The 21,079-nt window shown below is 41.8% G+C and overlaps 1 protein-coding gene across 3 annotated transcripts in view; it reads right to left on the reverse strand.

Moving 5' to 3' along the window:
* Nucleotides 1–14,842: 14,842 nt before the first annotated feature.
* Nucleotides 14,843–21,079, reverse strand: part of LOC125716681 (serine/threonine-protein kinase Nek7-like) — a 40,258-nt gene continuing 34,021 nt past the window's right edge. For all 3 annotated transcript variants that reach the window (XM_048989269.1, XM_048989267.1, XM_048989268.1), the window contains 2 exons: nt 18,011–18,124; nt 14,843–16,767 (listed from right to left, as the gene is read on the reverse strand). In XM_048989269.1, the coding sequence (XP_048845226.1) occupies nt 16,651–16,767; nt 18,011–18,124 (231 nt within the window). In that variant the 3' untranslated portion in view covers nt 14,843–16,650. The remainder of the gene's footprint in view (nt 16,768–18,010; nt 18,125–21,079) is intronic.

The raw sequence follows: 21,079 nt of genomic DNA on the forward strand, positions 1-21,079 counted from the left end.
ATGCTAATTAATGAGCGGAACAGGTCCATTTTATACCGCCGCCCCTGTAAACAAAGGACTACCATGGCTGATTTTTGCAGAGTATGATGAGAAAAAATTGTACACGTATGATAATAAAACAATTGTTTCACTCATTTTATACCCTTTCTTTTTTAATATTTAATGAAATCACAATAACGCCGGCCAAAGAGGTGCGAGGTACACGGCTTGGTGAAAGGAGATAATGTGGCCTGTTTAGATCCCAGTAATACTTTTCCCCCACACAGGCGGTGCACAAACACGTAATTACAACACATTTACTGAAATGTGACCCGGGATGAAGGGCTAACCCGCCGATAATATGGCCCCGGTGTGTCAGCCAGTCTGTCACAGAAAATGTGCTTTGGGCTTCTGATTACCTGATTACAGTCGCAGGTCTTATACCGTCGTCAGCCTCTGTACGGCCTGATCTACTCCGCCATTTAATGTATGAATATGCAAACAGATCCTATTGTAACTGTAGCTGCAGACGGCCGTCGCCTTTCCAACAGTCTGCCTCTTATACAAGAGTTGTTCCTTGTCCAGACTTGAAAGCTTAGGGTTACAAAAGCAGGCCGTGATTGCTGTCGTGTTGCCTCTGTGGCAGCTGAATGCAAATTGGCCTTCTTAGTTTCATGATTTATCAAAAGCATTCCACGAAGCGTATTTCGTAAAATTTTGCTAGGCTTATTATAATCCTGAAGGAAAATGTCACATACCCCGTTTAATCAAAGATTATGCAAATATGCAATAATAGTATAGCTGTAAAATAGTAATAATAAGTTGACGTTCTTTTCTCTGCTGTTGGCATGATAAAAAAACGGTTATAAAGGTCCACCATCAAGAGATTTCGTTTCGTGTAACGATATCTGTATTGTAGTGACATCTAGTGTAATTTTTGTAGATTGCAACTCAGCTCAGGAAGGCCCAGTGGAAAAATGCCTCTTCTGTGTTTCTGATGTGAAGTGTTAGCGTACGCCATATCCATCTGACATAATAAATATATATATATAATAAAACGGAATAATAATGAATAAAACTGAATAAAGCATAATTATGTCTCATGCCCAATGCTTCCGGGATAGGCTCCGGACCCTCCGCGACCCAGTAGGATAAGTGGTTTGGAAAATGGATGGATGGATGGATGGAAAACATAATTATGTCATGGTGACTTTGATTCATGTCACCAGGTTTGTATGTGTTCTAGCCGTGTTTCCACTGGGTGTTCAAAATTTATTCCAAAGGGGGGAAAAAAACGATGTTTTAAAATGGCTTGTATTGTGTAAATATGTGTGTATTGGAATGGACCAAAATCCTGCCTCTCTGTGCCCTCACTGTCTTGTGGTTCCAGGCTCACAGTAACTCTACTGGGTAAACAGTTATGGATAAGTTATTTATCCCAAAAAATTTAATAGTTGTGTTGTAGTAATGCAGGGCTAATTGTTAACATTTAGTGCATGTGTATAACTAGATTCTAAAAGCAAAAATAATCTGTCACAGAGTGCATATCTCTCTCCCCCCCCAACATACACAAACAAAGAAACGCAAAACCGTCAGTTCGTCTGAGCGCCGTAACAGATTGTGAATGGAAACTGAACAATCTAATGGAATCCTAGAGGCAGAACATGACCCTCAGTCAGTTTTTCAGTGTCACTGATAACTTCACTCATCTGATAACTAGCAGTGTGTCTTTATCCAGTGGTGACTGACACTGCTTAGAGAATGTACAGTAATCAATATGGATAAAAAAAGGAAAAATTACACAGCTCACTGAAATTACCAGGAAACAACGACACGCAGAACCGTGATAACTTCAATATGAAACGTAAGCATGCAGACAACCGTTTAGGCCTGCTAAGAAACCTATGAGGTACAAATGGAGGTACCATACGACTGCATCATGCAGAAAGTGGCAGCCATGACCGTAGGTAGAATCAATAACTCTCCTCATTATAATACATAAAGTATACAGTGTTCAAATGAACCACATAACTTTCGGTTTTAATTTCACATTTATCCACTATGGAAAACATACTCTTTAAACAGGGTAAATTTAAAAATTAACCCAATTTAGTTAGAAATGTCATTATACTTCAGGTTTGCAAATAACTGCAGTCATGACATTTATCAAAGATAATCTAATTAAAAAACACTGGAAAACCACACCCAGTTCTATAACAAAGGAAACAGTAACATCAGTGGGCACTAGAGGGCAGTATGTTTCCACCATGTTCACATGTGACTCTTCTAGTTAGACTCTTAATACCGAGTAAGGGTCTGAGGCAGACTGGTACATTGCCTCTCACATTCGGAATCCAATTAATGCAGAAGAAACAACCCTGAACTTTGTACTTCTTGAACTTGGGCTGAAAGGCGGTTCACCCCATGGTACCCATAATGCACTGGGAATGTCATTATTCCATGAAGAACACCAGAATACAGATATATAGAAATCCCCATCTTCACTCACTTGTGGTGCAGCTTCAGTGGTCCAAAACCATCTTGGAGAATCTTACTGACAGGACCCTAATGACCAAATCGTACAGGTTTCCCTCCCCTGCCCCTTCATCAGCAAGCTGAATGCTGACTCCAAACATCACTGTGTCCTTCTCTCCGGTAGTTTCATTGTCTAAACTGTCTAGCCGAAAAAGGCCTAATTATAAAATTTTATTCACTGTCTACAAAATAGCATTATAATTTCCATCCATTTATTTTCTATACCTGCCTGTCCTGTGCAAAGGATGCAGGGGGTCCGGGGCACCAACATTGTCAGGATGGGCAGGATGGGGCACCAACATTGTCATTTTACTCATCTACCCCAGAATGATGTGCTGAATGATATTATTTTAGAAACACTGATCACCAAAGATGTAATGCATCTCCTCAGTAGCTACAGTGGTCCACAACTTTCTGTGAAGATCTTATGGACAGGAACTTGGCACTGTGGGCCAACAGCTCTTCTTACACCATCCGTTTGAACCAACTCTCCCTCCCATATTGCATCAGCAGGCTGAATTTTGCTGCAGTTTCTGTTTTAATGGTTAAGAGTTATGCTCAGGGCTTTAGTCTCTGGGGAGATCTGAGTCACCATTCGATGTCCAGCGGGTGGCTTAGAAAATTTAATGACTGCACTGAGAAATTAAAAACATTTATTTAACGTGTCGTCAGTGGAAACTCGGTGCCCTGGGATGGGAAAGAGAATACATTTAGTCTGGAATTGAAGAAGTAGCAAACAGAAAAGGCATCGTTAAAATACAAAGCTTAGGTCACTTCAGCAGATAGATCCACCTTTTTTCCCAAACTGCAGCAAAAGTGTTGCTAAGATGGCAATTATGGTGCAAGAATGTCCGTTCAGTGGCGGGAAAAAAAAGCACACAATGTCATATCTCATGGCTGGGAATTTTAATTACATCCTTTAGCCTGAGTGAGCACAAGAGGAAAACAAAATACACAGAAGCCCACTGAGATGTTTTCTATTGAAAAGACCAGGAACCTTGGACAGAAGTATCCTAACGTCAGACACATTAATATCATCCACGATGTTGCAGCCATTCGTCTGGAGAGAACAAAGAAAATTTAATCCACAAACATGAAAAAAAACAAAAAAAAGAGCCTACGTACCATTAACATTCCATGCCCATGAAACCTAAAGAAAAGCAGCCTTTTATAAGAATGTAATTCATATGGCTCAGTGTCATGTATGAGAAGTGAAATCCTCATTGAACTCATGTTTGCAGCTTTTTCTGAAGCGCAAGTCATTTCTTACCCCGATTTCATGCATGTAACAGCGCTGCTGATTGGTAATAAAGGAATTCCACACTCTGGGTTCTCTGGGTGGGTCAAATTGTTACTTGAACGTAACATATGTGATGATGCCTAAACCTATTTTCTGCTCCTCTGCTGTGAGGGGATGTATTACAGTGATGTTGATTTGTAATTTTTAGAAGAGATGCAGTGTCATTCTTATGTAGATGGAAGAAATTAAGTAATTGCCTAGTAGCTTGTGTACTTACAGTAGTAGCTGCATGGCCTGCAAACTGTCATATGCAGAAATCTGAACAGTAGCAAATAGGGTACAATGTAAGAACAAAAAGTAACAAAGTACCAAAAAAAGTACCAATTTGTATCTTTGAGGGTACAATCACTTGTGACTGGGGCTGTACACTAACCATAGGTAAAGGTGCTTTTTGAGGTACATAAAAGGACTTTGTGGAACATTTGTGTACCGTGGGGGGTACATTAATGTTGTTTGTACTTTGGAGTACAAAACTGTACCAGAGCTGTATCCTTTTTTTGACAGTGCAGGTGTACGCTACAGTAAAATGCACTTGCTTAAAGTGTTCACTAGAAGCTACATTGCTCATGGTGAAATTATGACAACTGAATTACATGAGTTTCAGAAACCGTAGTCTAAGATGTGCTTTGTGGGGCCAACACAGAGTCTGAGTCTAACACGTGCTTTGTGGGGCCAACACAGAGTCTGAGTCTAACACGTGCTTTGTGGGGCCAACACAGAGTCTGAGTCTAACACGTGCTTTGTGGGGCCAACACGGAGTCTGAGTCTAACACGTGCTTTGTGGGGCCAACACAGAGTCTGAGTCTAACACGTGCTTTGTGGGGCCAACACGGAGTCTGAGTCTAAGACGTGCTTTGTGGGGCCAACACAGAGTCTGAGCCTAACACGTGCTTTGTGGGGCCAACACAGAGTCTGAGCCTAACACGTGCTTTGTGGGGCCAACACAGAGTCTGAGTCTAACACGTGCTTTGTGGGGCCAACACAGAGTCTGAGCCTAACACGTGCTATGTGGGGCCAACACAGAGTCTGAGCCTAACACGTGCTTTGTGGGGCCAACACAGAGTCTGAGCCTAACACGTGCTTTGTGGGGCCAACACAGAGTCTGAGTCTAACACGTGCTTTGTGGGGCCAACACGGAGTCTGAGTCTAAGATGTGCTTTGTGGGGCCAACACAGAGTCTGAGCCTAACACGTGCTTTGTGGGGCCAACACAGAGTCTGAGTCTAACACGTGCTTTGTGGGGCCAACACAGAGTCTGAGCCTAACACGTGCTTTGTGGGGCCAACATGGAGTCTGATGCTTGACCCTCATGTCAAACTCTGTCTTCATTTCCAGCATCAGCAAGCACTCCGATAACAGCAGTCTACATTTTAGTGGGAGTAACAAAGCATTAGGGTGTTCTACACCTACTGACAGTTGAGTTTCCTGAATCAACCTGTATGTTGGGGCACATCTGAGACCAAACAAGAAAGGGGTATTTAACAGGTCATGCTGAGGGGGGGTAGACGCTCGCTATTTAATCACTTTAGCAAGTGCCTCAGTTCACGGCGGCTAGCGGAGCTTACCAACGCAGACTTTCCTAGCTGTTTATGCAGATATGCTCCAGCAGGGGGCGCTGCTGCAACACAGGGTTAGACGACAGTACATCCCATCTGCTGTGGGTTTCCAGGCCCTTGCAGCTGGTTTTCTAATTAATGCAGTTCAGCTGGCCTTGCTTGGGAGGATAGACTGATGCTTTATACAGACCAGCTGGGGTGAAAAGCGGGGAGCGTGGCTTTGGAAAGTGAGATCGTCAAAAGTTTGCAGAATTTGTTAACCAAAAACGATTTTGTTTTGTTTTTCTGTGTACATTTTCACAGAGAGGTGTTTTTCCCTTCTATGTAGTGTTATGTTTTTCTAAATAAACTCTTTTATTTACGTTATGACCAGAAGTAAAACACATTTGCCGCCTTACTATAATTCAACCTTTAGCCTTCCGGGAACCCAGATTCTGCTTCTCTGGTGCATTTTCTATATGTACACACCAACTGTTTGTCTACAGTGGTATCATTTATTGCTGTTTATTCGTTGGTGTTGAATTTGCTGTCTCGTGTTTATTTGTTGTATAGTGTTAAGGAAGCACATAAAAATTTAATTGTACTATATACAGATAACAAGAAAACTTCGAGATGACTCTTTGCACAGTCTGAGCCCTAGCTATTCCCGAACTATCCACATTCTTCGGGTGAGATTGTGTACGCTAAACAGATTGTTGTATACTTAGTGAAAGCATTCAGGACAACACAGCTGCAGTCACATGGGTCTGAATGTCTCCGGATACAGATATACCATCCCCAAAAAAATCCGCATAACTGTTGGCTTTAGTCTAAGAAGTCGCAGGTGCCGTTTCAACTCAAAAGGTGACATTTCCATGTGTCACACCCTGTATTTGCACCTGAAAATGTTTTCATCCACCCCTCCGGGGCTACATGTACCCCGGATTTGAAACCAGTGCTTTAGAATCTGTGTTCTCGTATTTGGTGCAATATTATTAAAAAAAAAAGTCATTTGGATTATGACACAGTATGTATAGTGCTTCTGGGAGGAAGACATATGGTAGCGGGCTTTAAATTACAGACACAATATATTGGTTAATTGAAGGAAATATGGGATATTTCACTTGTTACCACACAGAACATTCTGTTGCCACTGTACTGATGGCACAATCTTCCACTAAGGCTGCGTAAATATGATTCACGCAATATCACAGGAGAATAACAGTGACTGGAGACATCATCTTTCTCTGAATCTTTACCTTTGGATTCCCAAAAAGGTCAATATGCACACTCTCTATATTTTTTCGCATTTGACAGAGAACACGCTTGGCAATAAATCCTTATTTAGACAAAACCGGGATGCGTGCGGAATCATCTTTTAGGGATTGGAACCAAATAAGTTTTCCAGTTGAAATGTTATTAGTTCTTCCCTCGACATTCCTTATCTCGTCGTGTCGTAAACCAAGGCGGGAGCAAATTAAATTCCTCTGCAGTGATTGACTAGAGTGTCTGCTGGAATCACCAGGAATGGGGGAAAAAAGAGAAGCTATAATCCACGAATGCGATTCGTCAGAACCGGTTGACAGAATTGTGTCAGAATAATTTCTCCGAAATTGTTTACATTTTCATGACAAATTATACTCAGGAGTATTTAAGAATAACAAATGAAATTTTAATGATTTGTAGGTGTTGGGGGTTTTCCATGCCACTGCAGAAGACATGCTTCGCTTCAGAAAATAAAAATCACCAGGATTTGACCCAAATAAAACTGCTATAACTATAAATTGTTTACCTATTGTAGTTTATTTATAGTAAACAACACAAAGTTGTAATAATGTTTCTGAGCCATTTGTTCTTTGATCAGTGAAATATTCGTATGGTTATTAATGCGGGTTGGAGGTCATACTCTAGACTTTTGTTACCTGTAATCATTTCTGCATTAACAGGTTCCCTCATGAAACATTCCAGCTCGCTGCCGCTGTCCTGCTCTCTGTGCATTATTACTGGGAGGCTGTTTTTGAGACGTCTTCTGTTTCCACTTCCAGTTTGGCGGCTCTTTTGGGGACATCGGGGCAGGAAGCAGTCCCAGCACGCAGTCGTCTCCAGTGCCCTGGGGTGGGGGCGGAAGGGGGAGCGGGGGTCCCACTCCAGGGTTAACCCCACGAGTCCCAGCTAATGAGAAATTTCACGGGCCTCCACCCTGCGGCGTGGCCTGTCAGTCGCCACCCCACCCCCCCCTCCCTTGCCGAGACGTGTCCCCTCCCGGGGGCTAGGGTCCGTCGGGGTGTAGCTGATGTGTCGGGAGATGCGGAGCCGCGCAGTACATACATCACGCCGGTCATTAAGCCGGGAAATGGCGGCACGTCCAGCCACCTAGCCGCGTGTGCTGGGGGAGGAAAGGGGGCTGTACAGCCAGGCCTCTGTCACTCAGTGTCACATGAGTGAGGATGTATCAGGTCTCATGGTGGCATCTGCCCGCACGCTCATGAATAATGCAGCAGGCGGCGAGGCACACTCTGATATTAATGGGGCTGAAAGAAGCGGGGAGATGATCCTTTGTGCTACGAGCAATGCCTCTGGTTACTGCCTGACCCTCCACTGCCGGCAACATTCTGCTACACAGCGAGCTCAGTCACACCCCCACCTGCACCCAGCAAAACCTGCACCCATGTGACTCGATATGACCTCCGCCGATACGAGGATCTCAGCCGTATGCGGCGCTTTAAATAAAAATAAATTGGCTTTGTCATCAACAGACGCTTTGTCTTCGTTAATTACACATCCAAGGGTCCCTGCCATGAAAAGGAATTAGCATAATATCGTGTTTGCACGCTGTGAATCTCTTCTTCACGAACTTCAGTTAGTAAAAGTCACCACCTGTTTATGACGTGTAAGACTGACCAGCATATTATTTCAGTTTTAATGGATGAAAATACGTCTGTATGAAAAAAAATGCGCATTTTCGTAATAGGTCCATACATGTATTATACGGCTGCCTGCGTTGAGCTCGTGGAACTTAAAAAGCCCTAAATCAACCTTACCGTTTAGGTAAGTTTGCGTTATATTCGGTTTCTTTTAAAAACGCCTTTTTTTTTTTCTTGTCAGTAAAAGACGTTAACAATAATGAAACCGTTTTCCTGAAAGCCACACTGTCCGGGCTTGAACAGAGAAAAACACGGCTTTACGGAGTCATGGGGCTACGTTTTGATCTCAGACTATTTTAGAAAAATAACAGGCGGGAGTATTTTAGTTTGGGGTATTTCAGAAATACTCGCTTAATTACCAGCAAACTTTTCAAGGCGCAATGCAAAACTTTTTTTTTTCCAATTTAATTGCGAGTTGCGGGAAAGAGGGGTTAGTAAGGAGTAAAACAAAAAAGGCCAGAGCGCCTCCATTTCTACTTTCCAGCTAATCAGCCATCCAGACGCGCGCCTTCCCCACCGGGCTGCGCGCCCCCGTCATCGGCAAGGCGAGGCGCGCACCCCCGCTGTGCATCCATCCTTCATAGATCCAGCGAACTGCGCGACTCGCCTGCTCCCCTTTATTATGATACGGAGATGGCAAAGGAGAGGCAATGCACGACTTGGGGGATGGGGGCACCCCATCACTGCCCAAAACGCACCCCCTCCACCACCGCCTCTGGTGGAATCCCCAGTCCGACGTGCTCTGGTGCCGCGTGATGCACCCTACATCAAGTGTCACAGCGCCTTAGGGTCACAGAAAAAGCGTCGCCTTCATAAAGACAAATGTAAACAGGCACATTGTGTAAGATCCCCGCATTTCCTCACCGAGGTTTATTAATATATTGTGTCTGAGTGAACTTACTTTCATTTAACGGAGTCATTTGTCGACATGCTGTGCGATTCCTAATGTGCGAACTTTAACCAGTTTTACATGTTAGACCTACATTACATGAGCTTGACATGTAAATGGGTTCCGTGGTGTTGGGGTAAATATCAAGACTTAGTGCTAACATCGATCGGAAAAGCAATGAAAATAGCAAAAAGGCTTAGGCCTGCTTCTTCAACAGATGAAAGTGACCAGTATTATTAGCTTAACAAATAACAGCAAGACTGTTAAATTTAGTAGTGTTCACTCTCCATTCATATAAATATCATTTTTTGTTTGTATTAAATTTTGATACTTTCTCCCTCGGTGCTGGTGGGTTTTGTGATATTCCTGGTGATGGTGACTGCAGGCGTGTTGTATTGTAGGTGTTCTCAGGTAACCGCACCTGTGGTTTTAGGTGCTATGGTAACACTTTTGTGTTTTGATGAATCACAGAGCATGGCGAATTCTGTTCTGTCTGTCACCACCGTGCCAAGTTATTTATTTATTTTTTTACCCCCTTCATAACGATAAACAAGGTGTTTCTTCAGATGCTAGAGGTCATGCTGTTATGTTCCCTCAGTCATGTCAAAGACTCCGACATTAGAAGCTGTCAGCTGCCAGTTTGTTCGCAGCAGAGAAGTGAAAGAATTTCGCCTAAAACGGAACGGCGCGGGAACGCGCGTGAGCCCTGACGACGCGCCTTAATTCATTCCGAATTCATAACTGTTAACAGGAGCAGTGCGTCATCTCACCTGTTGCGCCTTCATACCATTTAAATGTTAAGGGTGACAGTGTAACATAACAACTTTTCAATAATTAACTGTAAATATGCCTCTTTTAAAATCAATTCAGTTAATTTTTTTTCTTCATTTTTTTCCATTCTAATTTATTTTATATATCGGTACACTGCATTTTCACTGGATCTTAAAACTCATGCTTGTCAATTAAAGAGCTGAGCATTTATACCATGGAGATGGACACTGGAATGCAGTAGAGATATCAAGCTGCTTTTTAAATTTATTTTTCAGTAGCCTGACTGATACTGTTTGAATTACATTGCTTGAATTTTCAGATCACATGCAGGCCATAGTTGTACTTAACTGCAAAAGTCAAAGTCTAAATAGAGCAGTTACAGTTTTAAGGTAAAATATTTTGTCTCGGAGCCTCTGTAAAACCACACCATGCCCGCATTTAATGTCGTTTTTAAGGGGGCAAACTCTAGTGACCAACATCTGCGAGCAATTTTGTGTATTTCATATAGTCATTGTGCCATTCACAGTGCAGGAGTCTGCTACAAATGAGGGAGTTTGGTAGGAGAAATTACAAATTAAATTCAACCCGATGGCTGAAATGCAGCCTGTGACACATTTTAGGACAATTATTTTTTCCCTGTTAAATCTATACCTATTCTCATCTCCTTCATTCATTCATTCTCTTTTTCTTTCTTTCTTTCTTTCTTTCTTTCTTTCTTTCTTTCTTTCTTTCTTTCTTTCTCTTTCTTTCTTTCTTTCTTTCTCTTTCCCTCTCTTTCTCCCTGTTTTTGTATTGTTCTCTCAATAATTTTGTAATATATTACAACACACCCTTGGGGTGACACTGTTGTGAAAGGCGCTATATAAAAATAAATTGAATTGAATCCATCATTACCTATCTCTTTTTGGTAGTTCTACGAGTCTTTGGAAATGAAATCGATTTTCCTTTGCTTTCATTAACTTTTAATAATGCATATATCCATAATGACCTTTTTCCTTACATAAATATTCAGATTCCATATAGTCCAGTCCTCTCTGAATGCAAGAAACTGCCATTTTTTTTTTTAGACTCACAAATAAGACTCACAAACCTTATTCAGGAAAAGCCACAATGGTGACCCTTCAATGTACCGAACATGTACTTCATTTCTAAGAAAATAATAGGTCTCTAGGGACATTCATCCCATGGATTAAATGTCAGAAATGAAATATTGCATCTTAATTTCATTGCATTTTACATAAACCGATTGTAGGCATTTCAGTTGCTTCTTTAGGGAAGGGCAATTCCGTTCATTTAGGTGCACACCAAGCAAACAACAATCTTCACATTCATCTATGTATGCTGGAAATGGGGGATATTTTTAAATAACGAGCATTTTACTCATTATTTTTTCCATCATTAAAATCACCTGCAGAAGCTGTGATTCAAATGTCCTTAATTTGTCAATTAAGACTGAGGTAAAGAAAAAATACACAAACATTCTACATCCCGCCAGACACAATACCATTGACTTTGCTCTAATTAACTCCCAATTTCCAATGGCAAAATTGAGGGCATGCAGGTTCCCCTAAGAATAGATCTGCAGATCATCTCTTGATTTAAATTCATATGTATCTCGATCTTAATAAGCGTACCTCTGTGCAGTTAAGCCAAATTAAACTTTCTTCACTTGATTTTTGATAACTGAAAAAGGTGGAAATGCAGAACAATGGAAGTGAACAGCATAAATTCTATTTCAAAATTCACCAGCCAAAACCAACACGCAGCATTCTGACACATATAAATAAATGAACACATAAATATAATCAATACAAGGAGCAGGGTCTGCACGTAGGCACACTTAAAGTAACCTGGAGTATTCCTTAAGAAATGTATGAATATGTCTATTTGATCTCTTTCCAATTCAAAGTAATGAGCTTCTCCAAGAAGCACAGCCAGTAATAATGTTTTTTTTCTTGTTTTCAGCGCTCAGGATTGGTCGACAAGATAGGTCATGGGTTGAAAAGTAAAAATAACTGAAGCCCCTGTCTAGCTGAGATGTCTTTTCAAATTGAGTTTGGCAGTTGTTTGCGGTAGGTTCATAACGTCAAAACAAAGCAAGAAAAAGAAAAAAAACGAAAAAAAAGTCATACACCACTTGACAAGTATGGGGGTCTTTGCTGAACAGCTTACTCTGTACCCTGCTGCTCATACTTTAAAATCATTATAAAAGCACAGGGTTATTTTCTGTTTCGGTTTGGTGTAACCGGATGTTCCTCTGATAGTTGCCGAGTGAGATCACCATGGGAAATATATCCGATTAAAAAGCCCATAGCCAAGTTTTACATTAAACTTCACCTGGAAGTTGAGAGATGGAATTAGCTGCAATGCTACATTTTTAAAAAATATTGTTCTTGAAATATATAACAGGTTTTGCGGTACAGGAATTCAAACAACAAGAGAAGCTTCAGACTTACGAGAAACAAGTACATCAAACTCTTTGTTCAAGATTAAAGTCACCAGGAATGGACCAAAGAATGTAAACACAGAGGGCACTAATTAAATTCCTTATTTCAGAACAAAGTCCATTTATGATTTATTTACCTTACTTATTTATTTACCTATTTATAATTGATACTGAGAAGTGTTGAGACTACTCACCCTATTTTCTAGCTGTGTTGGTTTTCGCTCAGCAGCTCGAGAGCTAGTTTTTCCCCCATGGTGATTGGTTCTGGTGGTTCTGGCGTTGCCTAGAGGCATTTTCCTGATATGGAATTGATACGCTACCCATCACATCCATCTTTTGGAGTAGCAGACCCATCCTGCTGGAAATGGCCACTGGCCATGAACGGTCACCAAACCACTTAATGAATACCATAGCTCAGTGTTTAGCACTGTTACCGTACACCTCTAGGTTTAGGGGGGGGGGGGGGCTGAACGTCACCTCTACCTTGTGGTGATGTTCTCCACAAGTCATGCAGGGTTCCTACAGGTTCTCTGGATTCCTCTACAAATGTATGCAGTTAGGCTGACTGGCATAGCTAAATTGCTCGTAGAACATGACTGTGTATGTGTGGGCATCCTGGCCAGGGTGTACCCCCAGCCTTCGGCCCTCTGCCGCCTTGGATAGGTTCCAGGATCCCTCTTCACAATCACTAAGATAAGTGGTTCTAAGATCGATGGATGATAAAACAAAATGATGCGGCTGTCCTAATCACCATATATCACACCGCCTGAATGCTTATTAGAGATATTGGAACATCAGACACCAAAAGATGGGATTTCTTGCGGAATTTGGCCACGCCTCCAGTTTATTTAATTATAAACACTTGCAGAATCTCTGTCAATGTGCACCAAGACGCACTTAAGCTGATCTGGAGGCTCACAGCAGGCCAGCAACATATTTAGATACTTTATGTTGGTGGTGGCTGTGTTTTGTAGTTACCTGTATCTCTTGTTTACTCACGAGAAAAATATACAGTACAGTGGCAAAGAAGCTGTGAAAACATCAGCAGACTGAAACAGAACCAGTCTGGACAGCTGAAGAGAGCATGTTGAGCAACAAAAGACAAAAGGCATGAAAAAAATCACAATAGGCAAACCTACATATGAAATAAATATAACATAGTTTTTCTGCATGATGGACTTACACACTTAAATTATTCTGAAAATGAACAGTAGAGCTCACTGTATAATAAGAAAGTTAAACGTTAATTTCAGAGAGATATTTGCAGCTCGACAATGGCAGAACAGTGAAGCACACGACATTTTTATGTGAATAATCCACAACAATGTATATTTCAAGACCAATTTTATTAACATGCCTTTTAATTGCCATTTGGAAATTTAGTCAGGAAATATTCACGCAAGTAAATAAAGTCACCTTTGTCCATGTAAGAATAAAATACAGTGAAAGAAACCAAGCGATGTACCAGATATGTCGTCTATAATGATTTCATCTGGTTTAATTCTGATGTCTCAGACAATTTCAGTCCATCTGTATTTCGCTTTCTGTACTTATTCCCAGAACACCTGTGTATGTAAACAGATTCCAATATGCCTCCTTTCGCTTGTACAGCAGCCCCTGGTTCCATTTAACGTTGAGTTGCTATGCAACAATGACAGTTTTATGATGCCATTTTCTGTTCACGAATTATTTTTTTCCCCCAGCATGCTTAAAACCGTCAGGACTGCTAAAAAATGGCAGGTGCTCCAATTTAAGCTTACACTTATTTATTTAAAGGCGACTGGCTATTACTAGGGTATTGTCGCAGTAGCACACAAAAGAAAAGATACATTGTTTCCTTACGTTACATTGTCCGAGTTACAACCAATTAATGGATTCATTGTGAATAACACACATTTGGATATTTGAGTAGCCACTCCTATTCTTTTTTGCGAAGATAAATACCATGTTACTTATGGTCTAATTACTGGAGTGGTTGCACCTTAGGCAAATATAATAAAATATTGCAGTAGCTCTTTTTATTAGTGGAATGATTTTTTAATGTAAGTGGCTGTTTCATTAAAGATGAAAACGCAAACTACCCAGAGGCCCCATTTCAAGCACATTTTTGTTCCTAAACCTGATGAGTGAATTTAAGTGTTAATTTTATTTTTCTTTGGAGATAGACGTGCAGCTGTATACAGTATGACAGAGTCAACTGATTTGCCCTGCTTTGCAAGAAAACTACATAATTAATTATATTTAATGAAAGGTGTATGCAACATCTGACAGTTTCAAAAGCAGCAAATAAATTCTTACATCTCTTCAACTGTGAAAATGGATGAGATTTTTGCAAAAATGCTTTCAAAAGATGACGAAAGTGTGGTTCCTGTTTAGGATGAAGGTAATTAAGGTTATTGCGATCGCGATAAAATTATCCATCCGGCCTTTTATAATAAACACTTTAATAAAATCAAAAACAGAATTAAATCAACTCTTTTATTTGCCTTTTTAGCCACATGTCAAGGACACATTCGAATTAAACCAGACTACACTGTGTTCCATAATTGAAAAGTGAAAAATATATGTGACAAAATCAGAATTGAAAGGCACAAATCAGTTTAATTTTGCAGTTGCTAGAAGTTTAGCTAAATGTTTTATTGGCATAATTATTCATAATCTAGGGTTACTTTTACATAAATAGCAGGGAAAAAGAGTCAACCAGAAGCTAAGGTGACACCTGTGCAAACGAAACAGATAATGCATACATTTTTCAACTAATAGTGCAGAAGTTGATAGCCATAACAACTTAACGTTGAAAACTCCCATACAATAAGGCTGAGGCTTGTCTGCGTAGAGAAGCCTGAATTAACATGGCATGTAGTCTTTTAGAGTGATACGGAACTAAAGCTGCCTTTATAAATGCTTCCGTCTGAGTACCATGCCAAAAAAGATCTCGCTCATACAGGGATTTAGGAGTGAAATGAAAAATCAAGGTTGGCAAATATGAGCACATTCCGTCATTCTTACTTAAAACCCTTAAATCTTGATACATCAGACCGAGTGCACGATGACAATTTTGAAATAATATGTATCAATAATTTAGAACACGAGAGTCACAATTTTCCAGGCATGCCCCCCCCACACACAGGTTTGTAATTATATCTTTGTGGGGACTCTCCATACATTTCTATGGGGCAAACCCTAATCCCAACATGACGATCTTAACCCCCATCCAGCCCTAAATAAAAGACTTTTATTGAGACTTTGTCCATATTTACTTTTCTGAGTGCATTCACAGATCTTTGTGAGGACCTGAAAAATGCTCCCTACAAGGTCAAAATAACAGGTTTTTATTACATTGTGGGGAATGTTTGGTCCCCACAATGTGATATAAACATAACCTCCCCCACACATATACAGGCATGCACATACATACATAAACAGATTTTGTTAAAAAATTCTCCCAATAAAATGAAACAAAGTAAACATACTTGAAATATGAACGCAAATTGCATCATTATGAACAATAAGAAAAAAATGTCTAAATTAATTAACTAAAACAGTGACTGTTGTACATACTAGCACTTTAAGGTTTACACCTATGGGGATATTGTTTATCTTTATACTTCTGATAAAAATGCACTTATTGAAAACTTATATTGCATGAATTAAAGTTCAATTTAATGCTAATTTTCCCTAAAATAACCTCCCTGGGCTGTAAATCCCCGGCAAATTAATAAGAATTGCACTGAAAGGCACTGTATCGATTACTTGCTTGATTTTTTGATATCCTATGTTGCGTCGTTTTTACATTCATAGACCACCGTCTTGTTTCAGTACCAGCGACATTTACAGTCGGGCACTGGTGCACAGTGAAAACTGGCTACTTGTCTTCATCTAGGCAGGTACAGTATTACACCTTGACTGTGTACCCTGTTTGCTTATGGGGTGATTTAGCAGATGGGCAAGAATTGGGACAAATGAATTTAAATATCTCAAAATCAGCTGAATTTTCTAAGTGGCACATACATTTAGGATCCCTTTACTGTACCAGATGGTATTTTTTACATGACAGTTGATAAAAATCACACACTTTAATAGGTTACTTTGGGTTTAGAGCACAAGAACTGCAGTACTAACAATCGTGTTACTTCATTTAAAACCATTCGACCTGAACTGCAGTGCTTAGTTACACTGTAACCAACACTGTAAAAGACCTCGATGTGTCTTTGTTTTGCGAAAGCAGAGGCTGAATAACCGTGATACTTAGTTTTTTTATTTTTCTTTTGTTTACTGCGGACTACTAAGCATGATTGCCTTCATCTGTTTAGCGATGTCATACACATAGGTGACGTCGGGTCTCTTCTCGGGGTCGGAGTTGATGCACATGTCTACTAACTTTCTGAGCTGAAAGAGAGCCAGAAATGCAGAGACAAGGATGTGAGCAGGATGCAGTATGTATTGTAGTAGTGTGAATTACGATATACAAGGCCTACTATAAATGATTCTGTATAACAGGATTATATGTAAATGTCCGGTTCAGCCTGCAGCTTATTCAATTACACGTGAAGCCATTATCCAGAAAAATACATTTTTTGTGTCATTCTCTGCTCACTACTTGGCAACCCATGTAATACCCCAGTAACTTGGCAACTTGTGTAATATTGTAGTAATTACCCAACAGACAAGAGAAACTGCCACCCCCACCCACCCAGCCACCCACCCACACGTTTTCAAAAGCCCCCCCCACCCCACATTCACATTTTAATGGAGCAAGAACAGCGACCACGGCAGCCCTTCAAGCAGGGCGCCTCCAACCCGCCAGCAGTGGCATCATCATTAAAAAACCCCCGCACAGCGTCGCCATGGCAACCACCTGCACGGGATCTCCTAATCAGTCCCGCATACGAGATGCCAACGCCGGCCGTCTGCAGAATTAGTCAAGAGGAATAAAAGATGAAGATGCAGATTTGTGAAATATTCATGCGCTCGTGGATGTAGGAGACACGCCGGTGGTCGGGGAGGGGGGGGGGGGGGAGGCTAGGTTGCGGGCGCGGGCAGGGGAGACAGTAAATGACACAACAAAGAACGACAGCTGACATCCTCGGCCGTCCTTCTGAGGTTTCGCTGTGCAGTCTGGCGGCTTGTTGCAGGCCTCTCGCGATGCACGGGAAATGGCCGCGTGCATGACGAGCGGCCTCGCTAACGAACGGCCAGGCGGGAAACAGCAATTACTCTAATGTAAATGCCAGCTTCGGAGACGGCGGCCACGGAGGATGGGGAGACATCAGCAGAAATTTCAGTTTGCACACGTTCCACTGTTTAGGATTAGTGCAGGCAGAGCCAAATGGTGAATTACAGAGAGACAGATCATCCCGTTGATGCGGAACATGACAGCATGGGTCCAAGCCTAATTTTGCTACAATTCTTTTTCAACATTTTTCACGCCTTTCCAATACAAAGGGGGGTGGTGTTAGTACTGAGACACGTCTATGGCTCACAGATAACCAGCTTCATCACCGGCAGCCTTTATGCTTTAGCAGGGAACAAAAGTTTCCGGCTGAATGGAATGTCAAAATCGCAGGCCTAGGAGCACAGTCTGCCACCACAGAGTAAGAAATTTCTGGAAAGGCCGGCCAGAGAACGTTACCTCATGAGAGTAATGGTCAGAGGGCAGGGGAGGGTAGTCGCACTGCGCGATCTTCTTACACAGGGAGTAAAGGTTCATCTTGTCCCCGTAAAAAGGACTCTGGAGGGCAGCCATCTGTGGGAGGCGGAGAAAGCAGGACACCATGAAGAGGCAGGAAGTGGCTACCGTGACAGGAAATGGTGACTCATTTTGAATTGCTGCAGTCAGGAACATGCATCATGCCGGTGCAGGGACCAGACGCTCGCTGTGATGCCAATGGAAAAGCACCGATCTTAGTGCCAACCTGGCGTTTTGCCCGATAGAAGACCGAGCTGTATAATAAGCAAGTCATTGACCTGTCCGGGACTCATGCTCAAGCTTAGCTAGGGGGCGCCCCACCAGTCAAAAGGCCACTCATTCAAAAGTGTGCAGCTCTTCAAACCAGGGGTGGAGGAACTGTGTTCCGGGGGAGGGAATGTGTACTCCAACATTTAATGCTCACACCTACCCTGGGGTCAATTTGACCCCAAAGGCACATGTCAGCTGATTTCTCGTAGTAACATAATTATTGTCGGAGCATGAGAGCGTTAGCATGGTTTCAATTGCACCCCCAACCCCAAAAAAATAAAAATAAAAGCATTTAAATTAAGCTGTGTCCCCTTCAAAATCAAACTGTCCACGATGTTGCTAACTCATGGAGTTCTGTTTGAAGTACAGAGGGCTCCCTCTTAACAAGAGAGAGGCATTCTGCAAGGAAACTCTTATTTTAGATTGTGTGCTTTCTAAAAACCCCAAATAATTTCCACATTAGCAAATGATTTTTTTTTTCTAATACCATGTATTTTAAAGGAGAATATACAAGAAGGTACATGGTTTTATTCTAGAATGGAGAATTTTAAAGATCCCATGTTATCCATTTGTAATGTGGTCATTCTAATGAATGAATTAACAATTACACAGACGCACACACAAGTTTTGCGTGACTATTCTGAACAGGTTACTGCAAACACTGCTTATAAATGTGGGAATCTCATCACTGCTTGAGTCATTTCACCGGAAGGCCTTAAACAGAAGACCAGGCTCACACGCAACATGTGTGTTCTGAAACTTGCCATCGGCATTCCCGTGAGCAGAACACAGCCCCGCTGCTCGCCCCACCCCCACCCCAAGCTCATCAGAAGCCACAAAGACGTGCGTTTGCGCACACCGGCGATGTCCCGGGTGCCAGCTTTGCTCCAGATGTTCCCCTTCCCCCGCGCCATCTTTGTAATTTGTCCGTCTTTAATCAAGCGGCGGAGACTCGCCGAGCGATACGATCAATCGGAAACGGCGGATTACAGGAGCAGGAGTGACTGCCAAGCCAAGCCATGGCTGCCCACGGTCACCGTGTGGACGAGCCGCGACCCCCATCGGAGACCACAGAAAACACACAGAAGTGGATTCAAGAAACATTAATTAAATTAAACATAAAATTAATGACGGAATGGGGCTCCGCCAACCATTTTGTTTGGTATAGAGTGACAATGATCATTTATCGAAGAGGCTGAAGGACAACTTTTCAGCAAAATCAATCTGTTACATGGGCTTCCTGCCTGTGATCATACTACATTAGTTTAATCGACACTAACGCTACCACAGACTAGCCATACACAAGGCTCTCAGTGCCAACGTGACGAATTTAGGGGGAAATAACAGTTTTAATTGCAGCTAACAATGTGCTTCATTGGGACAGCGGGAAACGCAAAATCCAATTAGCTCTGTGCATCTTGCCGCGGGCGCTCATTACCACTCGGCTGTCTCGTGCTGGCAGTACAAAAAGATATGCGGTAATGGATGCCACCCGTCTGGGGAGAGCGAAAACAAACCTTTCAAGTGTCTGGGGGGTGGGTGGGGGGCAGACCGCAATGTATCCACTGTTCAGTCTCAACTGAGGGGTTGCCTTAAACTCCAAGCAGTGGGTGTGTGGGGGGGGGGTCTCATTAGGTGTGTCATTTTTACTTACTACTCTTATGACGGGATGCTAGACTATATATGCATACACACATATACATATATATATACATACACATATATACATACACATATATACACACACATACATATATATATATATACACACACATATATATACACACACATATATATACACACACATATATATACACACACACATATATACACACACACATATATACACACACACACATATACACACACACACATATACACACACACACATATACACACACACACATATACACACACACACACATATACACACACACACACATATATATATATATATATATATATATATATATATATATATATATATATATATATATATATATATATATATATATATATATATACACACAGACATACACACACACACACACACACACCCCACAAGGACAGTCACCACTCTGTTCTGCATATTAAATAATTTAGTGCATTAAAAAATGGCCAAAATAAACACTATTTTCATCAAAGCTTCGCTCCCAAACCAGGAGTGGGAGGACATATATTTCTATGAAGGCGGATCGGCACGCTGTCCGGGCAGTTTAGCGGGCATGTCGGAGGATGTGGTGCCCAGCGGGTACGCGCAGATACGGCCTGCTTGGGTGGCTCACCATCACGAAGACTCGCTTGGCACGTTTAGGATTTGGCAGGGGACATGTGGTTCACGCGAGTCTGTGTGCACGTGTGTGATGTAAACCGCGGAAATCCCTACTGTGCACCGTGCTCTCGGTGAGCGAGGCTCTCTCAGCCAGGCGAGGCCTGATCCGGTGATGGTTCCTGCAAGGGCGGCAGGGCCCAAGCCTCATTTACCTGGGCCCTCATCCCACAGAAGCTATGGAATGTGCCAGAACCCAATTCAGGAAGATCAAGACGCTGTAGGTGTGGCTCATCCTAATAAGAGATAATGAGCATGCTTTGAATTCATAGCTAACTGCAGCACCCGTTAAAATAACGTACGGAAAGAGAGGGTTTACATGTGTATAAAGCTTCAAACATTTACTGATAACTTGGCAAGCAAGCCTTGCATGACTACAATAGTGCTGAGCTTGACACAGATGGACCATCTTT

The sequence above is a fragment of the Brienomyrus brachyistius genome, chromosome 21, assembly GCF_023856365.1.
Source record: "Brienomyrus brachyistius isolate T26 chromosome 21, BBRACH_0.4, whole genome shotgun sequence".
Taxonomy (NCBI): Eukaryota; Metazoa; Chordata; class Actinopteri; order Osteoglossiformes; family Mormyridae; genus Brienomyrus; species Brienomyrus brachyistius.